At 39.8% G+C, this 19,382-nt stretch overlaps 1 protein-coding gene across 1 annotated transcript in view; it reads left to right on the top strand.

Moving 5' to 3' along the window:
• Positions 1-18,757, top strand: part of LOC111609498 (NLR family CARD domain-containing protein 3-like) — a gene marked incomplete at its 5' end in the record, with an annotated part of 45,214 nt that extends 26,457 nt beyond the window's left edge. The window contains 3 exons of the mRNA XM_023338247.1: positions 14,189-14,362; positions 17,682-17,728; positions 17,878-18,757. Of these exons, the coding sequence (XP_023194015.1) occupies positions 14,189-14,362; positions 17,682-17,728; positions 17,878-18,407 (751 nt within the window). The remainder of the gene's footprint in view (positions 1-14,188; positions 14,363-17,681; positions 17,729-17,877) is intronic.
• Positions 18,758-19,382: the final 625 nt, after the last annotated feature.

Here is a 19,382-nt window from a genome sequence, read left to right as displayed (position 1 = left end):
AATATTCTGATAAATAACAGCTCCTGAGCTACTGCATGAGTTCTTCTCTGAAGTGTACACAGTCTCAGCATCTGACATGTCATCAGTTTGGGAGTCGTTAGTGTGACCTGCACTGCCTCCCTCCGAATACAGGTCCTTTAGTTTCCCTCCGACTGGGACTGGGAAGGATTCTTCATGGGGCAGTTCAGTTTGGTGTGGCCAGGGGCAAAACAGACAAAACACAGCCTCTCAGACATACAGTGCGAAGTAGTGGTGTGACTTGAGTCATTACAGACTTTGCAACCTGCCACTCTGTTGCTTTGTTCACGAGGCGCACGCTGGAACCTCCCACCCCGGGTAGGATGAAAAGTATTGCGTTGCTGCATTCTCTCCATCATTTGCTGAAACATGTCGACCATTCGAGTGAGAAGCCTCTCCTCTGATTGCTGAATATGTTGTGTAACAACTGGCACTGAGTCTTTGCTTCTAGTATCCTGGAGACCACCCTGACAGGAAACTGCTGGAGACTGGCACGAAGAATGATGCTGAGATTGGAGAAAGGAGGGTGAAAGTAATGAGCTAGGAGGAGAGTAACAAGGCTCATAAGCTGCCAGACCAGGTGACACCGGGGTAGGCAGCTCTGGGCTGATGGCAGCAACCTGGCTTCTTAGCTGTGGAACACCAGTTGCTCTGCTAGCTGCCCTCAACTCTCTCTGGTAGTCATCAATCCTTAACTGAACATCACGTGAAGTCCACTCACGAGCTGGCTTGCACTTCAAAATGCAGGATAACTCCGGGTCAGGGCAGTGTTTGACGAACATGAGAGCCACTTCATCATTCATGCTTTCCGTCTGTTTCCCACGCTTACGCTGACCCTCAAGAGCTAAGTCTGCTGCCTTGTTTAGTCTTATCCAATAATCAACAGGGTTCTCCCTGTGTCTGGGCAGAGTAGCATAGAAATCGGCGAGGGGGAGGCATGATGGGGTTTCACTGAAGTAATGGAGAAGAACATCATATATCAGTTCAGGATTCTTTGTAACATCAAGTGAAGGATCACTGCGCAATGCAATCTGCACCACATCCTTTGCCTTGCCCATTAAGTGGCACATGATTTCCTCTCCTTGACCACAGGTAGGTATGTCTTGTTTTCTGAGGTGCATTCTAGTCAAGTCAATCCAGTCACGGATTGAGCATTTGTCAGTGTGGTCACCTGTGTATGTCTGAAGTACCCTATCAGGTCTAACATGGACTGTCAAATGAGATGGGTCATGTCTTTCACTGTCACCACGTGAGTTCTGAGTGACACAAGAAGGCTGAGGTTCACTGTTCATATTTACAACACCAGCTGACATTAGTTTAGAAACAATTGATTCACCAATTTGTGCACCTAACTGGCCAACCATGTCTGTAAGGTGATGAAGGGCATCAACATCACTGCAGGGTGTGGAAGTAGGGGGATTCTCCCTCATGAACCCATCAATAGCAGTACAACTTTGGCTCTGACCTAGCCCTGATTCTGCACTAGCATCATATGTGAGTTTTGAATGTCCTACATCTCCACTGTCAGCAGTACGGCTGAACCACACACCCCGACCGTTAGGTAATTTAGGAGTAGTAAACTGATCCATCTCTGACACACCAGTTACCTGTAACCATAAAAGGCACCACAGTATTGTTTCCAATCAAAGAAAAATACCGAAGCAGAACAATCACTTAAATTGGATTAAAAAAAGTAGCACACCATAAAATATTTTTTTTTCTTTTCTTTTTTCTTTTTGTATTTACTCAGTGATCGTAAAAGAAAGTGTTGTAATTCCAAGTCTCTTATTGACCTGACCACAAAAGGATCCCGAACTGCAGATCAGGTCAGGTGCACAGCAACCACGGCGAAGAGCGTCGAGCTGATCTGTAGATCCAAAGGGTCACGGCACCACTGTAACAGATGGTATCAATGAGTCTCAGAAGTCGTTCAGGTGGGTCTCAACCAGATATTTCATTTTTTTATTCTGGGGGAAGAAGGGAAAACAAATGAACAACCTCCTCAACTCCTTCTCCCTGCACTCCGACTCCACAGCAGCGCAGAACAACGCTCTCAGCTAACTTTTTTTTTTCTCTCAGACTTAACAAAAGTTAACAAAAAAAAGAAATCTTCTCACAAAAATCGTAAACTAAAAACAAGAGGAGAAAAACGCCACCTGGTGGCCACAACAACACAATACAGTGGGACAGAGTTAAATAAACAGAGATAAAAAGTATAAATTAAAAATAAAAACACATACCTGGGGGAAGAAGGGAAAACAAATGAACAACCTCCTCAACTCCTTCTCCCTGCACTCCGACTCTAAAAATGTGGAAATAAAAACAATGTTCAACCGAGCTGTGCTGGACTAGCACCGGTCGTTCGCGCCAAAATAAAAAGGAAATTATAATAAAACTGTTTATAAAAAAAACCACAATGACGGTCAAAACTGCAAAATAACACACTAACAAACAATAATAAACAACATATGGTAAAGACCTCAACATGAACAACATCCATACAGAAAAACAAACATATCTCAGCAGCGAACTTTCCTCTGACTTACCCACAGCAGCGCAGAACAACCTGAGGGAAAAGGGGGCAAGTACACCTCGCTGCAGCAAACAGAATGGGGCGGGGACGGACAACTGTCCGTCTCATACCTTATATGGAAATGGGGGGGACGGACCACTGTCAGTCTCATACCTTATATGGAAATGGGACTATTTCATTCCGGAATTGAAGGGGGCGCTAGTGACACTATTTCCTGTACCGACCGTGTTATAATAATTATACTAATATAACGTATTTTATTTGACAACGCCTTTTAAAACACCCAAGAAGACTTTCAACATTAAAAATACAAATTAAATAGTAAAGAAATGGCTACAAAACATGATATGTCACGTGGTATGTCTGTCACGTGGTAAGTCACTTTTTTTATTTTCAAATCTTTATTAAATCTTTATTTAAAATTATATTAGTAACAAACAATCTAGAATAAGCAACAATAAGGAAACATTATGGAGATGTATTTATCTATCCTTACACCCTATCTATCTCAAACAAAAGTAATAAAACATGAATCAAATCAATATTTTGGAGACAAATGTACATTACATTAATTTACATTTTTTGAAAATTTTCCCCAGTTGATCTCACCTGTTAATGAAAAATCGATTTCATGTAGTTGAAATCTAATTTCACATGTTTTAGGTGAAAAAAGTCAAAGGTCCTTACCATCCAGCCAAGCAAAGTGAGTCTTCTTCCTGAAAACTGGCTCAGACTCAACGGCTTCAAAGCACCTGCAGGTCAATGCCAAGGTGAGGTAAGCTGAGTCTCCCTGTGCTAGCGCCACCTCCTGGAGAACAGCTTCAAGAACATTCAGAGGCATCTGAAAAAAACAAAAAAACAAACAAAATAAAAAATCACATTGCACATTATGATCAGTAAAACAGTAGTTAATAATAGCCATTTCACCAAATACTTTGTTACTCTTACTTGTGTAGTTTATTGCAGTTACTTACTAAAACTATATTGAAGTAGTGCTACTCGTCATTAGAGTATCACATCTGGGTACTACACCCAACTATAATGGCTGCTGTTAGTTTATAAAATATATTAGACTTTCCAGAAATTTAACATTGGTGTACAAAACATATTTAAAAAAGATCAACCTTTAAAAATAAAAGAGAAACACTAGAAACACTAGAAAACTTTTTCAAGTGTAGTTTTACATACCGTTATGTTGAACCATAGCAGTTTGTGCTAAATGGTTCTGTAGCTTGTATGAGCAAAGGGAACAGCAATATTTATGTTCATGTTGCAAATAGATACGTGGATCTGTATAATGAAAATAAAAAACAGTTTGAGCATAAAATACATTTCTCAATTATACATGTTATCTACTTTTCTATTTTTATCTAATGGTGCCCTGCGGGATAATAATTAGCTATGCTACATGCTAAAATTAGCCTTCCCCTGTATGAATTACGAATTTCACTAGCTCTTAATTATATTTTCAACCTAATCTAGAAAAGCGTATTGATTTACTATGTGAAAAAATTTAAGAAGGTAAAAATACCTTTTGTTGACTTTGTGAGTTTTGCATTGTTGATCGTGTGCCGAACACCAGCGGAAGAACCTCTCAAACTTCTTTCTTTCTTCTTCTGTTCCTCTTAACTCCGCGTCTTAAGGTATTTATACTAGTGATTATGAAAATAGCGCCCCCTTCATTTCCGGAATGCAATAGTCCAATTTCCAAATAAGGTATGGGACCCCATTCTGTTTGCTGCAGCGAGGTCCTTCTCCAAGGACCTCGCTGCAGCAAACAGAAAGGGGCGGGGACGGACCTTTCCGTCAGTCCCATACCTTATTTGGAAATGGGACTATTGCATTCCGGAAATGAAGGGGGCGCTATTTTCATAATCACTAGTATAAATACCTTAAGACGCGGAGTTAAGAGGAAAGGAAGAAGAAAGAAAGAAAGAAGTTTGAGAGGTTCTTCCACTGGTGTTCGGCACACGATCAACAATGCAAAACTCACAAAGTCAACAAAAGGTATTTTTATCTTCTTAACATTTTTTCACATAGTAAATCAATACGCTTTTCTAGATTAGGTTGAAAATATAATTAACAGCTGTAAACTAGTGAAATTCGTAATTCATACAGGGGAAGGCTAATTTTAGCATGTAGCATAGCTAATTATTATCCCGCTGGGCACAATTAGATAAAAATAGAAAAGTAGATAACATGTATAATTGAGAAATGTATTTTATGCTCAAACTTTGTTTTTTATTTTCATTATACAGATCCACGTATCTATTTGCAACATGAACATAAATATTGCTGTTTCCTTTGCTAATACAAGCTACAGAACCATTTAGCACAAACTGCTATGGTTCAACATAACAGTATGTATAACTACACTTGAAAAATATAAAATATGTTTTACATACTTACCAGTTTTCTAGTGTTTTTCTTTTATTTTTAAAGGTTAATCTTTTTAAATATGTTTTGTACACCAATGTTAAATTTCTGGAAAGTCTAATATATTTTATAAACTAACAGCTGCCATTATAGTTGGGTGTAGTACCCAGATGTGATACTCTAATGATGAGTAGCACTACTTCAATATAGTTTTAGTAAGTAACTGCAATAAACTACACTAGTAAGAGTAACAAAGTATTTGGTGAAATGGCTATTATTAACTACTGTTTTACTGATCATAATGTGCAATGTGATTTTTTATTTTGTTTGTTTTTTTTTTATTTTCAGATGCCTCTGAATGTTCTTGAAGCTGTTCTCCAGGAGGTGATACCGGCACAGGGAGACTCAGCTTACCTCACCTTGGCATTGACCTGCAAGTGCTTTGAAGCCGTTGAGTCTGAGCCAGTTTTCAGGAAGAAGACTCACTTTGCTTGGCTGGATGGTAAGGACCTTTGACTTTTTTCACCTAAAACATGTGAAATTAGATTTCAACTACATGAAATCGATTTTTCATTAACAGGTGAGATCAACTGGGGCAAATTTTCAAAAACATTCAAGGCAGAAAACCGGATTCCTTTTGTGGTTGTAACGTGTTTTTCCTGCAACCGATAATATAAAGACTGTGGGCTTCACCGGCAATGGAAGACGAGGAGAGTACCCTGGTTACTACTGCGATGGCCGACCTGGACACTGCACTGACTGTCAATACTGAATGCAAGGAGAATATTAGTTGCTTTCCACTGTCTTTCACACATTTCAGTTGTCACACATTGTTCGTTTTTTTTGTGACATGCCATTTTAAATCATTTCTGCTAAAGAATATTTGCCTTTTGACTTGTGCAGTCATCCTTTTTAATAATGTGTTCTTTCAATATTATTTACATTTTTGAATGTTCCTTTTGTTGTAGCTCAGTTGATTTGTATTATTTAGTTTTCATAGAAATGGTGCCGTTTCCACACAAAGTTACATTGTGGCTGTAATTTGTTGGAGAGAGTAGAACCAAAAAACTAGTTGTAAATATATTGTAAAAGCGTTATTTAACAATAGGATAACCTTGTTTTAAAAATTTTAAATGCAAGCAAAGCTAATAACTTGCAATATTTTATATGTGTAAATACAATGTTTCCTATACTTTTTGAACAATGACTGGAATCAATACAAATTTTCTTTACAAACCTGACATACAGCTAAGTTGTTTATGTTTTAACAGAATCAACTGTTGGGTTTTTTGTAATAAAGTAAGCACATACAGAAACATATTGTTCGGTTACAAAGTCATAATACAAACATAAGACTAAAGGTATCCTGACTTTATGAAGAGAGATGAGCCCGGCGCCGTTAGGCTGGGATGGAGACACCTGATCAGGTGATTGGCTGAGCAGGTGAGATGAAGACAGTTATAGTTAGAAATTACACATTGGTTTAATTTATGTAACCAGTGACTTTATTCAAAAAGGTTTTCATATAGAACAAAGATCATTCTCTCTGGCAGTTACCAGTGCAGTGTCTACTGCCGGGGTCCGAGCCCCAAAGATTATTTCTTGTCAAATAAACTTTCTAAAACCTACTTTCTGTGTGAGTCTTTCCAGGTTGAAGCTACGTTTAAAGTTTTAAATGAATCACTTTGGGTTTTGCAACAATTGGATATTTAAGGTCTTTATTTTATGAATCGATTGCAATTGATAGAATTGAATTTCTAAATGGAATAGTGGGTGTCAAGAAAATCCGAGCTCATCCCACTTCCCCATGCTGGAGATTTTAGTTTAACAGTAATAATAAATAAAGTTATCTTTAAAATGAATCACTCAAGTGACATCAAGGCCCAACAGTAGACTTAAGTGTCAATAAAGTTAGTTTAACAGTAATAATAAATAAAGTTATCTTTAAAATGAATCACTCAAGTGATATCTAGGCCCAACAGTAGACTTAAGTGTCAATAAAATAAATCTAGTTGTGTGTGTTGTTTTTGTCTCATGCAAGCTTTGCTTTAATTCTACTTTTCTCTATTTAATCATAAGAAATCATAGTCAGTCAGAGAGAGTCATTAAACAGGAAACGCAGGTTTCCTGGAAAAAGAGGAAGTAAGTTCCAGCCTGCAGATTTATAAAAATAGCTGAGACTATTCTTTATTTCAAAGGTAAAGTTTTAAAGAATGAAATCTAAACATTTTTGAGTAATTTGATAAGATTCAAAGTAAAATACTTATATTAATATTGGTTTACTTGTAATAATACTTACACTTATATTTGTGGGAACACTTACAAGGAAAACAAGTAACTGTAACTTTAGTAGTAAATAATTAGAATCATGTATTATTCTTTTGGTTTCTTTTCAGAAAAACATCTGTAATAACTCACATTAGGATTATAATAAGGATAATTAATAAGTTATGGTTATAAAATCATAAATGAATGATAAATCAGAGAAGCTGAAGAAAATAAATGTGATATAAGTTATGGTTATAAAATTATAAATGAATGCTAAAATCAGAGAAGCTAAAGAAAATAAAAGTGATATAAATGTGATTTTGACATTAACTTGAAATGGTGTAAAAGGTGTAACTGCAATTAAACATCACTGATATGTTGGAGGTAGAGAGTAGGTGAAAGGTGAAAGGCAAGGAACTAACAGGAGAGCAGAGATGATCAACGCCTTATTTAGAGAGTAGGTGAAAGGTTGTGCAGACAACGGAGACAGGAGGTTGAGCAACTCTGAGACATCAGCACAGACATCAGGACATAATGTCTGAAGGACAGTGATGGATGTGAGGTCATCTGTCTAAGCAGACAGCCAATGAAAACGCACCAAAAGGGTGGATAAACCCTATATAAGGTGGGTGCAAAAGAGGAACCGTTCGTTGGATCCTCCGGGCAGCTTCGAGCCAAGAGATGGACAAAGAACTCTGCAGCTGAAGAAGAGCCGGGGCCACGGAGCCGAAGACTGTCCGGCCATGGGGACCAACCCGTCAGCCCCACAACCTGTGGCTTCGAATCGCACTTCTCTCATCGGCTGGGTTCAGACCCCAAAGACAAAGATGAAGACAAAGGCAAAGACAAAGAAGAAGAACTGGTGCCTTCCTTCCTGCCAGCACCAAGTCCTGTGTGACCTCACCATCCATGCGGAGAGGAGGCTCATCAGACCTACAGAGATTCCTGCCTTCGCTGATCAACATCTTCCTCCTGCTGCAACACCTTCTTCATCATCAGACCTGCGGAGATCCTGGCCTTCATCGATCGGCGTCTTCCTCCTGCTGCAGCACCTTCTTCGTCGTCGTGCCAGGTCTGGGGTTCGAGGCGTCAAGCTCCGTCCGTCTCTCTCAAAGGTTCCTTTTTTTTTTAGTTCTCAGTCAGCAGTAGGGAAAGACAGACTAGATGACTGATTTTACTTATTTGATTATTTCTGCTACTGAATTAAGCTGTACTGACCCTTGCAAAAATGCCTTACTAATAAAATATTTAGCATAAAGAAAATCTAAAAGATGTTGTGGACATTCAGTTAATGAGTCACCTTAAAGTTCTTTGATGGTTGTAAAATAGCTGTGATGTTTGATTCTGGAGAGGAAAAAGTTTAAAATGTTTTTAAGTTGCTGGTAGCCCAAATTTAAAACGTCATCCTTGGGACTCGCCCGAGTCACTAAAACCTACCTGGTTCAATAACAAATGCAAGTTGTAAAATAAGAGAACGAGCGACCGTTAACAGGTGTGCTCTGTGAAACTAGTTGGCTGTAGGCTGCTCAGTCTGGCTAATTCACAGAGGGAAGAAGGGTGAGACACCTGGATGTAGGCCGTTAAAAATCAGGTGAATCGTTTCTCGAAACCAGCTTAAACAGAGTTTACTTCAGTTCTGGACAGGGTAAATCCCGGCAGATTTAGGAAACTCAATTAACCCGTTAGATGGAGAGCTGGTAGCACATCTCCCCTCTCAGAAGAGGAAGTAGAGAGTGAGAGAGCAGAGACAGAAGGGAGGGGGGGGGTGTTGCGCAACAACAAGTGGCGCCCAATGTGGGGCGGCGCACAACTGAGTAGGCGGGCCCCAAAGATACCAAGTCAGTGAAAACAGATGTGAGGATCTGAATAGCTCACTTGGTTTGTTAACTCTTAGGGAATAGAGTTAATGGTGACTGATAAGGCCGTCAGTCACAACCCTTGCAGTAACTGTATGGCATACAGGTGAGGGAAAGCTTCTACTGAGGATAAATGACCGGATCCAGACAGTGAAGCTAGTAGCCAACATAGTCTAGACCCATCCCTGCTTGAAGGCTAAAGAGAGGCTTTGGGGGATAGACAACTCGAACCGACAGAGAGACGGAGTGATGGATGATCACTTCGAGGAGGAAAATCTGGGGAAGAAACCGGAGGAAGCCGGCCGTCCAGATCGTTTGGAAAAGGAGGAGACCTCAACAGAACTGCATCAACTTTCTGCACAGCTACCCAGGGCACCCAGGACAGCGGATGGAAGGTTTGTTCATCAAGAGCACAGTCCCATGGGGTTCAGTCTGCATGGATGTAGCAGAACCAATGGGGACAACAGGAAAGAGAGGTGAGAAGTACCTCTTGGTGCTGATGAACACAGTGACAACTGCTAGAAGAGCAGGTCTTCCCCTGCAGAGGAACTCCGTTCACGTCACAGAAAGCAGGGAGGCGAAGACACTTCTCCTTTTTGCTCAGAGAAGAAAAAGGGAAGTTGCAGCTCAAAGTGTCACTGAAAACAGGGCAGAGAGTTTGGATTAAAGCTCAAGATCGGCCTGCAGCTACGGGGATCAAGCTGAGATTCAACGCCCGAGTTTTTGTAAAGCAAGTACTGAACTTCAACACAGTACTACTGATGAAGAAAGGGGTCCATGAGGAAGCAGTGCTCAAGCCAGTTCTTAGCTACAGCGAACCAGAACATTACGAGACGATGGCCAGAGAATCAAGCACCATGCCATCCTACAGTAGACTGGCCACTATTACAGGAAGGTTGCCGTTCAAAGAACAACTTCAAGGCTTTGGACTGGGAGGGCCGTGAAGAAATTGGACTATGCTAAAGAAGAACTCCTGTCACAACCTGATGGATTAAAATGGAAAAGGATCATGATTACGGATAAAGCGTCATGATGCTTATGCTTTTTGCTTTGCTCTGCTGAACAGCCAGAGTTTTTTTTTTTTTGAGGCCTTCTGTCTCAGCCCATCTTCCCTAAAGAACCATCCCACATCCTGAAGAACTGACAGTTCATCCAGCGAAGGTTCCTGTAGAAGAATCAGAGCGATCCAAGTTTTCTTCGACATTCATCACCTCATGGGGGAAATCAAAACTCCAAGGAGGGGGTGTCAAGAGAAGTGGAGTTTTGATGACTACACTGAGCCCTCTGTGACAACTGAGGATGAAGAATCTGCATCTTCACATCCCAGACGAACCTCTTCTCTTTCCAGGGGATGAGGACGGCGAACTGCAGGAGGGTGATGGACTCCCAGCATGTGAAAGGTCTGACCTCGTGGAGGGGGTGTCAAGAAAATCCGAGCTCATCCCACTTCCCCATGCTGGAGATTTTAGTTTAACAGTAATAATAAATAAAGTTATCTTTAAAATGAATCACTCAAGTGACATCAAGGCCCAACAGTAGACTTAAGTGTCAATAAAGTTAGTTTAACAGTAATAATAAATAAAGTTATCTTTAAAATGAATCACTCAAGTGATATCTAGGCCCAACAGTAGACTTAAGTGTCAATAAAATAAATCTAGTTGTGTGTGTTGTTTTTGTCTCATGCAAGCTTTGCTTTAATTCTACTTTTCTCTATTTAATCATAAGAAATCATAGTCAGTCAGAGAGAGTCATTAAACAGGAAACGCAGGTTTCCTGGAAAAAGAGGAAGTAAGTTCCAGCCTGCAGATTTATAAAAATAGCTGAGACTATTCTTTATTTCAAAGGTAAAGTTTTAAAGAATGAAATCTAAACATTTTTGAGTAATTTGATAAGATTCAAAGTAAAATACTTATATTAATATTGGTTTACTTGTAATAATACTTACACTTATATTTGTGGGAACACTTACAAGGAAAACAAGTAACTGTAACTTTAGTAGTAAATAATTAGAATCATGTATTATTCTTTTGGTTTCTTTTCAGAAAAACATCTGTAATAACTCACATTAGGATTATAATAAGGATAATTAATAAGTTATGGTTATAAAATCATAAATGAATGATAAATCAGAGAAGCTGAAGAAAATAAATGTGATATAAGTTATGGTTATAAAATTATAAATGAATGCTAAAATCAGAGAAGCTAAAGAAAATAAAAGTGATATAAATGTGATTTTGACATTAACTTGAAATGGTGTAAAAGGTGTAACTGCAATTAAACATCACTGATATGTTGGAGGTAGAGAGTAGGTGAAAGGTGAAAGGCAAGGAACTAACAGGAGAGCAGAGATGATCAACGCCTTATTTAGAGAGTAGGTGAAAGGTTGTGCAGACAACGGAGACAGGAGGTTGAGCAACTCTGAGACATCAGCACAGACATCAGGACATAATGTCTGAAGGACAGTGATGGATGTGAGGTCATCTGTCTAAGCAGACAGCCAATGAAAACGCACCAAAAGGGTGGATAAACCCTATATAAGGTGGGTGCAAAAGAGGAACCGTTCGTTGGATCCTCCGGGCAGCTTCGAGCCAAGAGATGGACAAAGAACTCTGCAGCTGAAGAAGAGCCGGGGCCACGGAGCCGAAGACTGTCCGGCCATGGGGACCAACCCGTCAGCCCCACAACCTGTGGCTTCGAATCGCACTTCTCTCATCGGCTGGGTTCAGACCCCAAAGACAAAGATGAAGACAAAGGCAAAGACAAAGAAGAAGAACTGGTGCCTTCCTTCCTGCCAGCACCAAGTCCTGTGTGACCTCACCATCCATGCGGAGAGGAGGCTCATCAGACCTACAGAGATTCCTGCCTTCGCTGATCAACATCTTCCTCCTGCTGCAACACCTTCTTCATCATCAGACCTGCGGAGATCCTGGCCTTCATCGATCGGCGTCTTCCTCCTGCTGCAGCACCTTCTTCGTCGTCGTGCCAGGTCTGGGGTTCGAGGCGTCAAGCTCCGTCCGTCTCTCTCAAAGGTTCCTTTTTTTTTTAGTTCTCAGTCAGCAGTAGGGAAAGACAGACTAGATGACTGATTTTACTTATTTGATTATTTCTGCTACTGAATTAAGCTGTACTGACCCTTGCAAAAATGCCTTACTAATAAAATATTTAGCATAAAGAAAATCTAAAAGATGTTGTGGACATTCAGTTAATGAGTCACCTTAAAGTTCTTTGATGGTTGTAAAATAGCTGTGATGTTTGATTCTGGAGAGGAAAAAGTTTAAAATGTTTTTAAGTTGCTGGTAGCCCAAATTTAAAACGTCATCCTTGGGACTCGCCCGAGTCACTAAAACCTACCTGGTTCAATAACAAATGCAAGTTGTAAAATAAGAGAACGAGCGACCGTTAACAGGTGTGCTCTGTGAAACTAGTTGGCTGTAGGCTGCTCAGTCTGGCTAATTCACAGAGGGAAGAAGGGTGAGACACCTGGATGTAGGCCGTTAAAAATCAGGTGAATCGTTTCTCGAAACCAGCTTAAACAGAGTTTACTTCAGTTCTGGACAGGGTAAATCCCGGCAGATTTAGGAAACTCAATTAACCCGTTAGATGGAGAGCTGGTAGCACATCTCCCCTCTCAGAAGAGGAAGTAGAGAGTGAGAGAGCAGAGACAGAAGGGAGGGGGGGGGTGTTGCGCAACAACATGGGACACCAATCAGTTTACTGGTTGAACTGGATCCTTATAGCAAAAGTTTCCAATGAGACATTATGGTAAACAATGATAATAGCTGAGCCAGGTCACCGGCAACCAAAAATATTCTAGTTTTCAGAACTTCACTTGTTAGAAGTTCAGAAGTCCTTTGGTTTGTTTGTAAATTATATTCACAATGTGAATAATAAAAATATTTGGCAAATAAACAACAAAAGTGCCCTGTGAATGGATGTACTAAGTTGGCCAAAATTGTTGACTAAATGTTTTACTGACCAAACCTCTTTTCCATCTAGTTCTTACTTAATAAGCCAGAGGCTATTATATTTTAGATTTTAACTTATTTATTTTAAGAATACCATTCACAACATCAAAATATATTATTTGAACTTCATTTGTTTATATCTGTTTTCTTAATCTGCGATGGACTGGCGATCTGTCCAGGGTCAGCAGCCCTCATGACCCACTATAGGGATAATTCATGATAATTAATGGATGGATAAATGTGCTCTTAATGTAATGTACATTTGTCTCCAAAATATTGATTTGATTCATGTTTTATTACTTTTGTTTGAGATAGATTGGGTGTAAGGATAGATAAATACATCTCCATAATGTTTCCTTATTGTTGCTTATTCTAGATTGTTTGTTACTAATATAAGTTTAAATAAAGATTTAATAAAGATTTGAAAATAAAAAAAGTGACTTACCACGTGACAGACATACCACGTGACATATCACGTTTTGTAGCCATTTCTTTACTATTTAATTTGTATTTTTAATGTTGAAAGTCTTCTTGGGTGTTTTAAAAGGCGTTGTCAAATAAAATACGTTATTATTAGTATAATTATTATAACACGGTCGGTACAGGAAATAGTGTTACTAGCGCCCCCTTCATTTCCGGAATGAAATAGTCCCATTTCCATATAAGGTATGAGAAGGACAGTGGTCCGTCCCCACCATTTCCATATAAGGTATGAGACTGACAGTTGTCCGACCCCGCCCCATTCTGTTTGCTGCAGCGAGGTGTACTTGGGTCCTTGGGGGCAGAGGAGCTACGAGGGCTGGAATAAACTACGGAAGCCCAGGAAACACAAACGAGGCGGAGAGCAGAAGGGCGACCCCCGCAGGCAAAAACAACAAAATAAATAAAAATAACTGAATAAGATAAAATTCACAAATTCTCAATATAAAATGAATAAGAAATAATAATTTAACAAAGAAACACATTTGTAACTCTGTTACATTAGGAGCAAAAAGACACATTATTACAGATCCCAGCAGTTGCTTAGCTTTCTAATTTATTCGACATGTTGCAAATCCATCCATCCATCCATCCATCCATCCATCCATCCATCTGCAAGCGATCAGTTCAGACCTTGGGTTCTACCTCAATGTTCTCATATTCTCATCATGTGATGAATTGTGTGTCTGCAGCTTATCAGGCTGTTTGGTCTCAGAGGAAGGCTGTGCTTCTCTGGCCTCAGCTCTGACCTCCAACCCCTCCCATCTGAAAGAGTTGGACCTGAGCTACAATCATCCAGGAGACTCAGGAGTGAAGCTGCTGTCGGCTGGACTGAAGGATCCACACTGGAGACTGGAAGCTCTCAGGTATGGAGGAACCTGCTGCAGGAGCAGAGAAGGTCTGATAGAGGAGGAAGAGGGAGAAATGTCTTTAGTGAGTCTGCTGGGAAACATTTAGTTTGAAGCTGAATGTTTAATTTGATAATTAAATATTTAGACGCCTCATCTGGAGGCAGAGATCATTACCCAGTTTTCTGGAATATTCTCCAGACTAAGAACGGCTCACAAGGAAAATTAAAGAGTGGGATGGGTTTAATAGTTTAATAGGGACTCTGACTAAATTAATAAAAGAAGTTCAGTTAGATTTCCATGATGATCTACTGATGGCAGAAAGGACTTTAAAACAATATGTGATGGAGCTCCAGACCAATCAGCCCCAAGAAGCAAAGATGAGAAGAAAAGTAACTCCATGTTGGTCAGATGGATGTTTAAAAGTTATGGGAGAGAAAAATAAAGAACTTTAGATTTTAAACAAAACTCACAACTTTCAGGATTTAATAAAATATAAATTACATAAAAAGTGAAGAAAACTATTCATGAGGCAAAGAAAGAAAGTGAGAATTTTAACAGTTTCATCCATTTAGTAGTTTGATCTCCACCAGGGGGCGACATCTGGAAAATGATCCAAAGAATGAAAGGAATCAGGAGAGAATGGAAATCCCTTGTTTTCCAGAGGAAATGAAGAATTGCAGTGAATGATGGTGAAAAAGCAGAATTGTGCTCTGTTGACTGTGGTAGAAATTAAAAAACAATAATAAGACCTTTTAGACAGATCCAAGAAAAGACTAATGTGTTTAGGTTTTCAGTAGTTGGGAAAGCTTTTGGGATTGTTCAATAAAGTTTGGGAAAAATTCCCAACGTCTTGGAAAAAGGCAGAGACCCTTCATGTTGGAAAACCAGGGAAATATCCATCCGACCAATCAGATTCCAGATCCACAGCTCTGACGTCACATTTAGGATAAATAATGGAATCGTAATAAGAGAAAGAAAAACATTTTATTGATAAAGTAGAGGGATGATATCAGCCCATCAGATGGTTTAGAAGAGGGAGAGGAAGCATCATGGGACTGCAGAGGTCCTTCACCTGATCCTGGTTGTTGGGACAAGAACTTTGTTACTGAACTTAAGGACATTTTTCATGTTTCTGTACGTAAGTAGATTTAATGGTGGGAACTTTTACTCCACTACATTTTACAGTATCTGTACTTTCTACTTCACTACATTTCTATAAAGCGTTGCGTTACAAGTTACATCCAAGTCGCTTTGCGCTTTTTGATTTGTTGGTTAGTTTGAAAGTAATCAATGATTCTGGTGCCGCCTTTGCCTCCCTGATATCATGAACTGCTAGCTTTCAAAAATTCACCATCAAATCTGAAAAACATATCGAGGAAAGTTAAAGTATCTGAAACGTCTTGTACTTAAGTATGGAAATTACTGTAAAAATGGATGTACTCAAGTAATGTAATGAAAAGTACAAGTAAAAAGTAAAACAATGCAAATGCAGTTTGAATGACATTTTTTATATTTTGGTAAACTTGTCAAATACACTTAAAATAATGTACACAACCAAGTGCAGGCAAAATTAATCCTGCTAATAGATATACCTGCAGGCATCATTTAGTTAAGAAAATTAGGTGCTTTACCTATAGCACAAGGTCAACTTAACCTGCTTTACAACTGATTATTATTAGTTAAATTTAGTCTAAATTGCTATCGCTATGGCTTCTGTCCCCCCTTGAACAGAGGAGTCTAGGTAGCCTGCTACAGTCAACATTAAGCCTAAGCTAAATACACCACGTGTGGAACTGAAACAATGCCAAACAAAGTTCATTTATACAGGTAACGTTATGCTCAAGATTTCTCAATAGTGCCTAGAGACCAAGCTATAGTTACTGACACAGGAGGATTATAACCATTTCATAAGACGTTACCTCGATGTGTTTCTTCAAGTTGGACGGGGAGTTTTTGTAAGATAGAATTTCCACATCTTCGGGCAGGAATAACATAAACTGCATGCGCTACGACAAATCTTTAACACCCACGAAAGAGTATATTGTGTTTAAATAAGGCCATGGGCTCTCATCACCAGCTGGTGGTTCCCCTGGAGCCACCAGCAGTCGTTGTGGTCTCCGTCTCCTCCTCCATGTGACTGCTGCTGATTGCGAGACTTGCTTTGTGTTTAATGGGAGAAGCGAAACAGGTGTATCCTATTGGAGGTGATGAACAAGCCCAGGCAAGTAGGCTACGGACTTTGTTCGGTAGCCTACTTGCTACTTGCTAATCAGTAGGTGGGGTCAAAACACTTGCGTTTCTCTTTCTCGCTTTTTTGTAACGAGTAACTAAACCGCACATTGAAAATGTATCGGAGTAAAAGTACGCAATTAAGTTCGGAAATATAGTGAAGTAAAAGTGAAAGTCATCAAAAATTTTCATACTCGAGGAAAGTATGAAGTACTCCAAAATATACTTAAGTAAAGTAGTGAAGTGTTTTTACTTCGTTACTATACAACACTGAGTAGAATGATGATGTCATTTCCCTCTCAGAGCAGCTTGGAAATCTGGGAGGAAAGATGCAAACAAAGACTCTCTGGACTGTTGGATCTGCTGGTTCTGGTTCCAGATGCTCCTTGGACACTTTCACAAGCCATTACTGCAGCTGCTGGATTCAGGATGCTGCTTCTTCTTCTTGGTCTCATTGTAAATGTGTGCAGCAGCGCCACCTGGTGGTGTTGGTTGGTAGAGGAAGTGCTGAAAGGTTGGAGGTGTTTGTCAGAGGTGTGTGATGATGGAAGCCTCTCCCTGGTTTGTGAGTCTGAGCTCAGAGATCAAATCTTTGATTCTTGTTGAACTCTTTGTTGAATGTGATGCAGCTTCTCCTTTTTAATGTTTGTATTTCTGGATATTACAGTGAGGCCACAGCAGGTTTTCAGCAGCAGGGCTGTTTAGTGTTTCATTCCTTCATCTGTGTGTGGGAGTGTGGATGGAACAGGTATCCAGGTGTTGTGTCAGAGTTTAGATTGATTGTATTTTAATGCTGATTATTAAATCAGGTTGAGCTTCCAGAAATGTTTCCTTAGTTTCCTGATGTCCTTTTAGGCTTCAGTGAGTTTCTTCAGGTTGTTACTGAGGGATTTCCTTTCTCCTCTCTGTTGGAGCTTTTCCTGTGTTTGGAGAAATGAGTTGTGCTGCAGCAGCACCAACTGTCCTTCCTACATCCACTGCAGTTTGCAATCCAAATGTTGGACTGTTCCTGTCTCAGTGGAGGACAATGTGTGTCTGAGAGACATGTAATGTCCATGTTTGCTGCTGAAGGAGACTGATGGTCTGACCCCCCTCCTCCTTTCAGGGTGGAGCCTGCTGGAGTCCCATTCTTGACACCAGGTCTGAGGAAGTGTAAGTGTGTTTTTCATCTGATTCATGACAAGAAAGCAGCTCACATTCAACCATCTTCAAACTGTCACATCACTCATTCAGGAGTCATCATCAAAGTGTCAATAAATGATCAATAACTGCAGCTGGATTGTGTTTGTTCTCTCCATCAGATTCCTGTCAACTCACCATCGACACAAACACAGTGAACAGATACCTCAAACTGTCTGAAGACAACAGGAAGGTGACACATGTGAAGGAGCTTCAGTCATATCCTGATCATCCAGACAGATTTGATAACTGGGATCAGCTGCTGTGTAGAACTGGTCTGACTGGTCGCTGTTACTGGGAGGTTAACTGGAGAGGAAGAGTTTATATATCAGTGAGTTACAGAAGAATCAGGAGGAAAGGAAACAGTGGAGACTGTTGGTTTGGATATAATGATCATTCCTGGAGTCTGAGATGCTCGGATGATGGTTACTCTGTCAGGCACAATAAGATAGAAACTCGTCTCTCCTCCTCCTCTGTCTCTAACAGAGTAGCAGTGTATGTGGACTGTCCTGCTGGCATTCTGTCCTTCTACACAGTTTCCTCTGACTCACTGATCCTCCTCCACACCTTCAACACCACATTCACTGAACCTCTGATTCCTGGATTTGGGGTCTTGTGGATCAGTTCTGGTTCCTCAGTGTTTCTGTGCTGAGTTGAGTCTAAAGAGTCTAAAGATTTTCCTCCTGTCAGAGAAACTCTCTCACTGTTGAACAGATAGTTCAGTCTCTACAATCTATTTCTTGGTAAAACAATTCTGATTGAGTCCTTGGAAACGTTTTCTTCTTCCAGACCTTTAAATTTGGAAGCTGGAATAATTCCAGGATTATTCAAGGATTATTCCAGGATCCTCATGTTTTCCTGTCAGTTTCAAGTCAAAGCTTCACACTGAATATCAAGATGTTGTTTCTCTTATTTTTTCCTTTCATTCATCAGATTTCATTGAAATGTTGATCAGTTTTTCTCAATCACTAATCATTTTCTGTTTCTATCGGCTCCTATTTTTCTCAACATGTCAGATTTGAATATTAAATCTTCCTTTTGTAAATTTGCTGCAGTTTTTCTTCATGTGTTTTAAATAAAAACATTTTTCTTCTGCATTTGGTTCATTTGCTGCTCATTCTGTTCTTTTCCTGTTCAAATTTAAATTTTTGCATTAAAAAGATTTTTTCATCAACTCTGCCTTTCAGAAAGTCCTGATTTAAAGTAAAACATGCCCATCCCATGAAGGTCAGAGGTCAATACTTTGAAGCCTAAAGTGGGAAAATCTTCATATTTTCTGTTTCATTCAGAACTTCTACCTGAAACTCAGAACCTGCAGAACATTTTTCTCTTTGGAGGAAAAATCCCAGGAACTGGAAGATCAGAGCAGAATGAAAACTGGAGATCAGTGTTGGACAGAAAAGGTCTGATCGCTGCATCTCTGCTAAACCTGTTTTTAGTGAATAAACCAACATGGATATGACCCGCCACAGCGCCAATGTGGGCCACACCTGATTCAACCCAAACCGGAAAATAAAGGATTTAAGTGGAAAAAGCAAAACCCAGTAAAATCAGCAGCTGGTTGTGATTAAAATGCAGTTTGTTGCAGAGGTTCAAACTTCCTGATGGTGACCTCTCCTCCGTCCCT

The sequence above is a fragment of the Xiphophorus maculatus genome, chromosome 8 (assembly GCF_002775205.1).
Source record: "Xiphophorus maculatus strain JP 163 A chromosome 8, X_maculatus-5.0-male, whole genome shotgun sequence".
Classification (NCBI taxonomy): domain Eukaryota; kingdom Metazoa; phylum Chordata; class Actinopteri; order Cyprinodontiformes; family Poeciliidae; genus Xiphophorus; species Xiphophorus maculatus.
The sequence above is the reverse complement of the archived record's forward strand: the minus strand, read 5'-3'. Positions and strand labels throughout refer to the sequence as shown.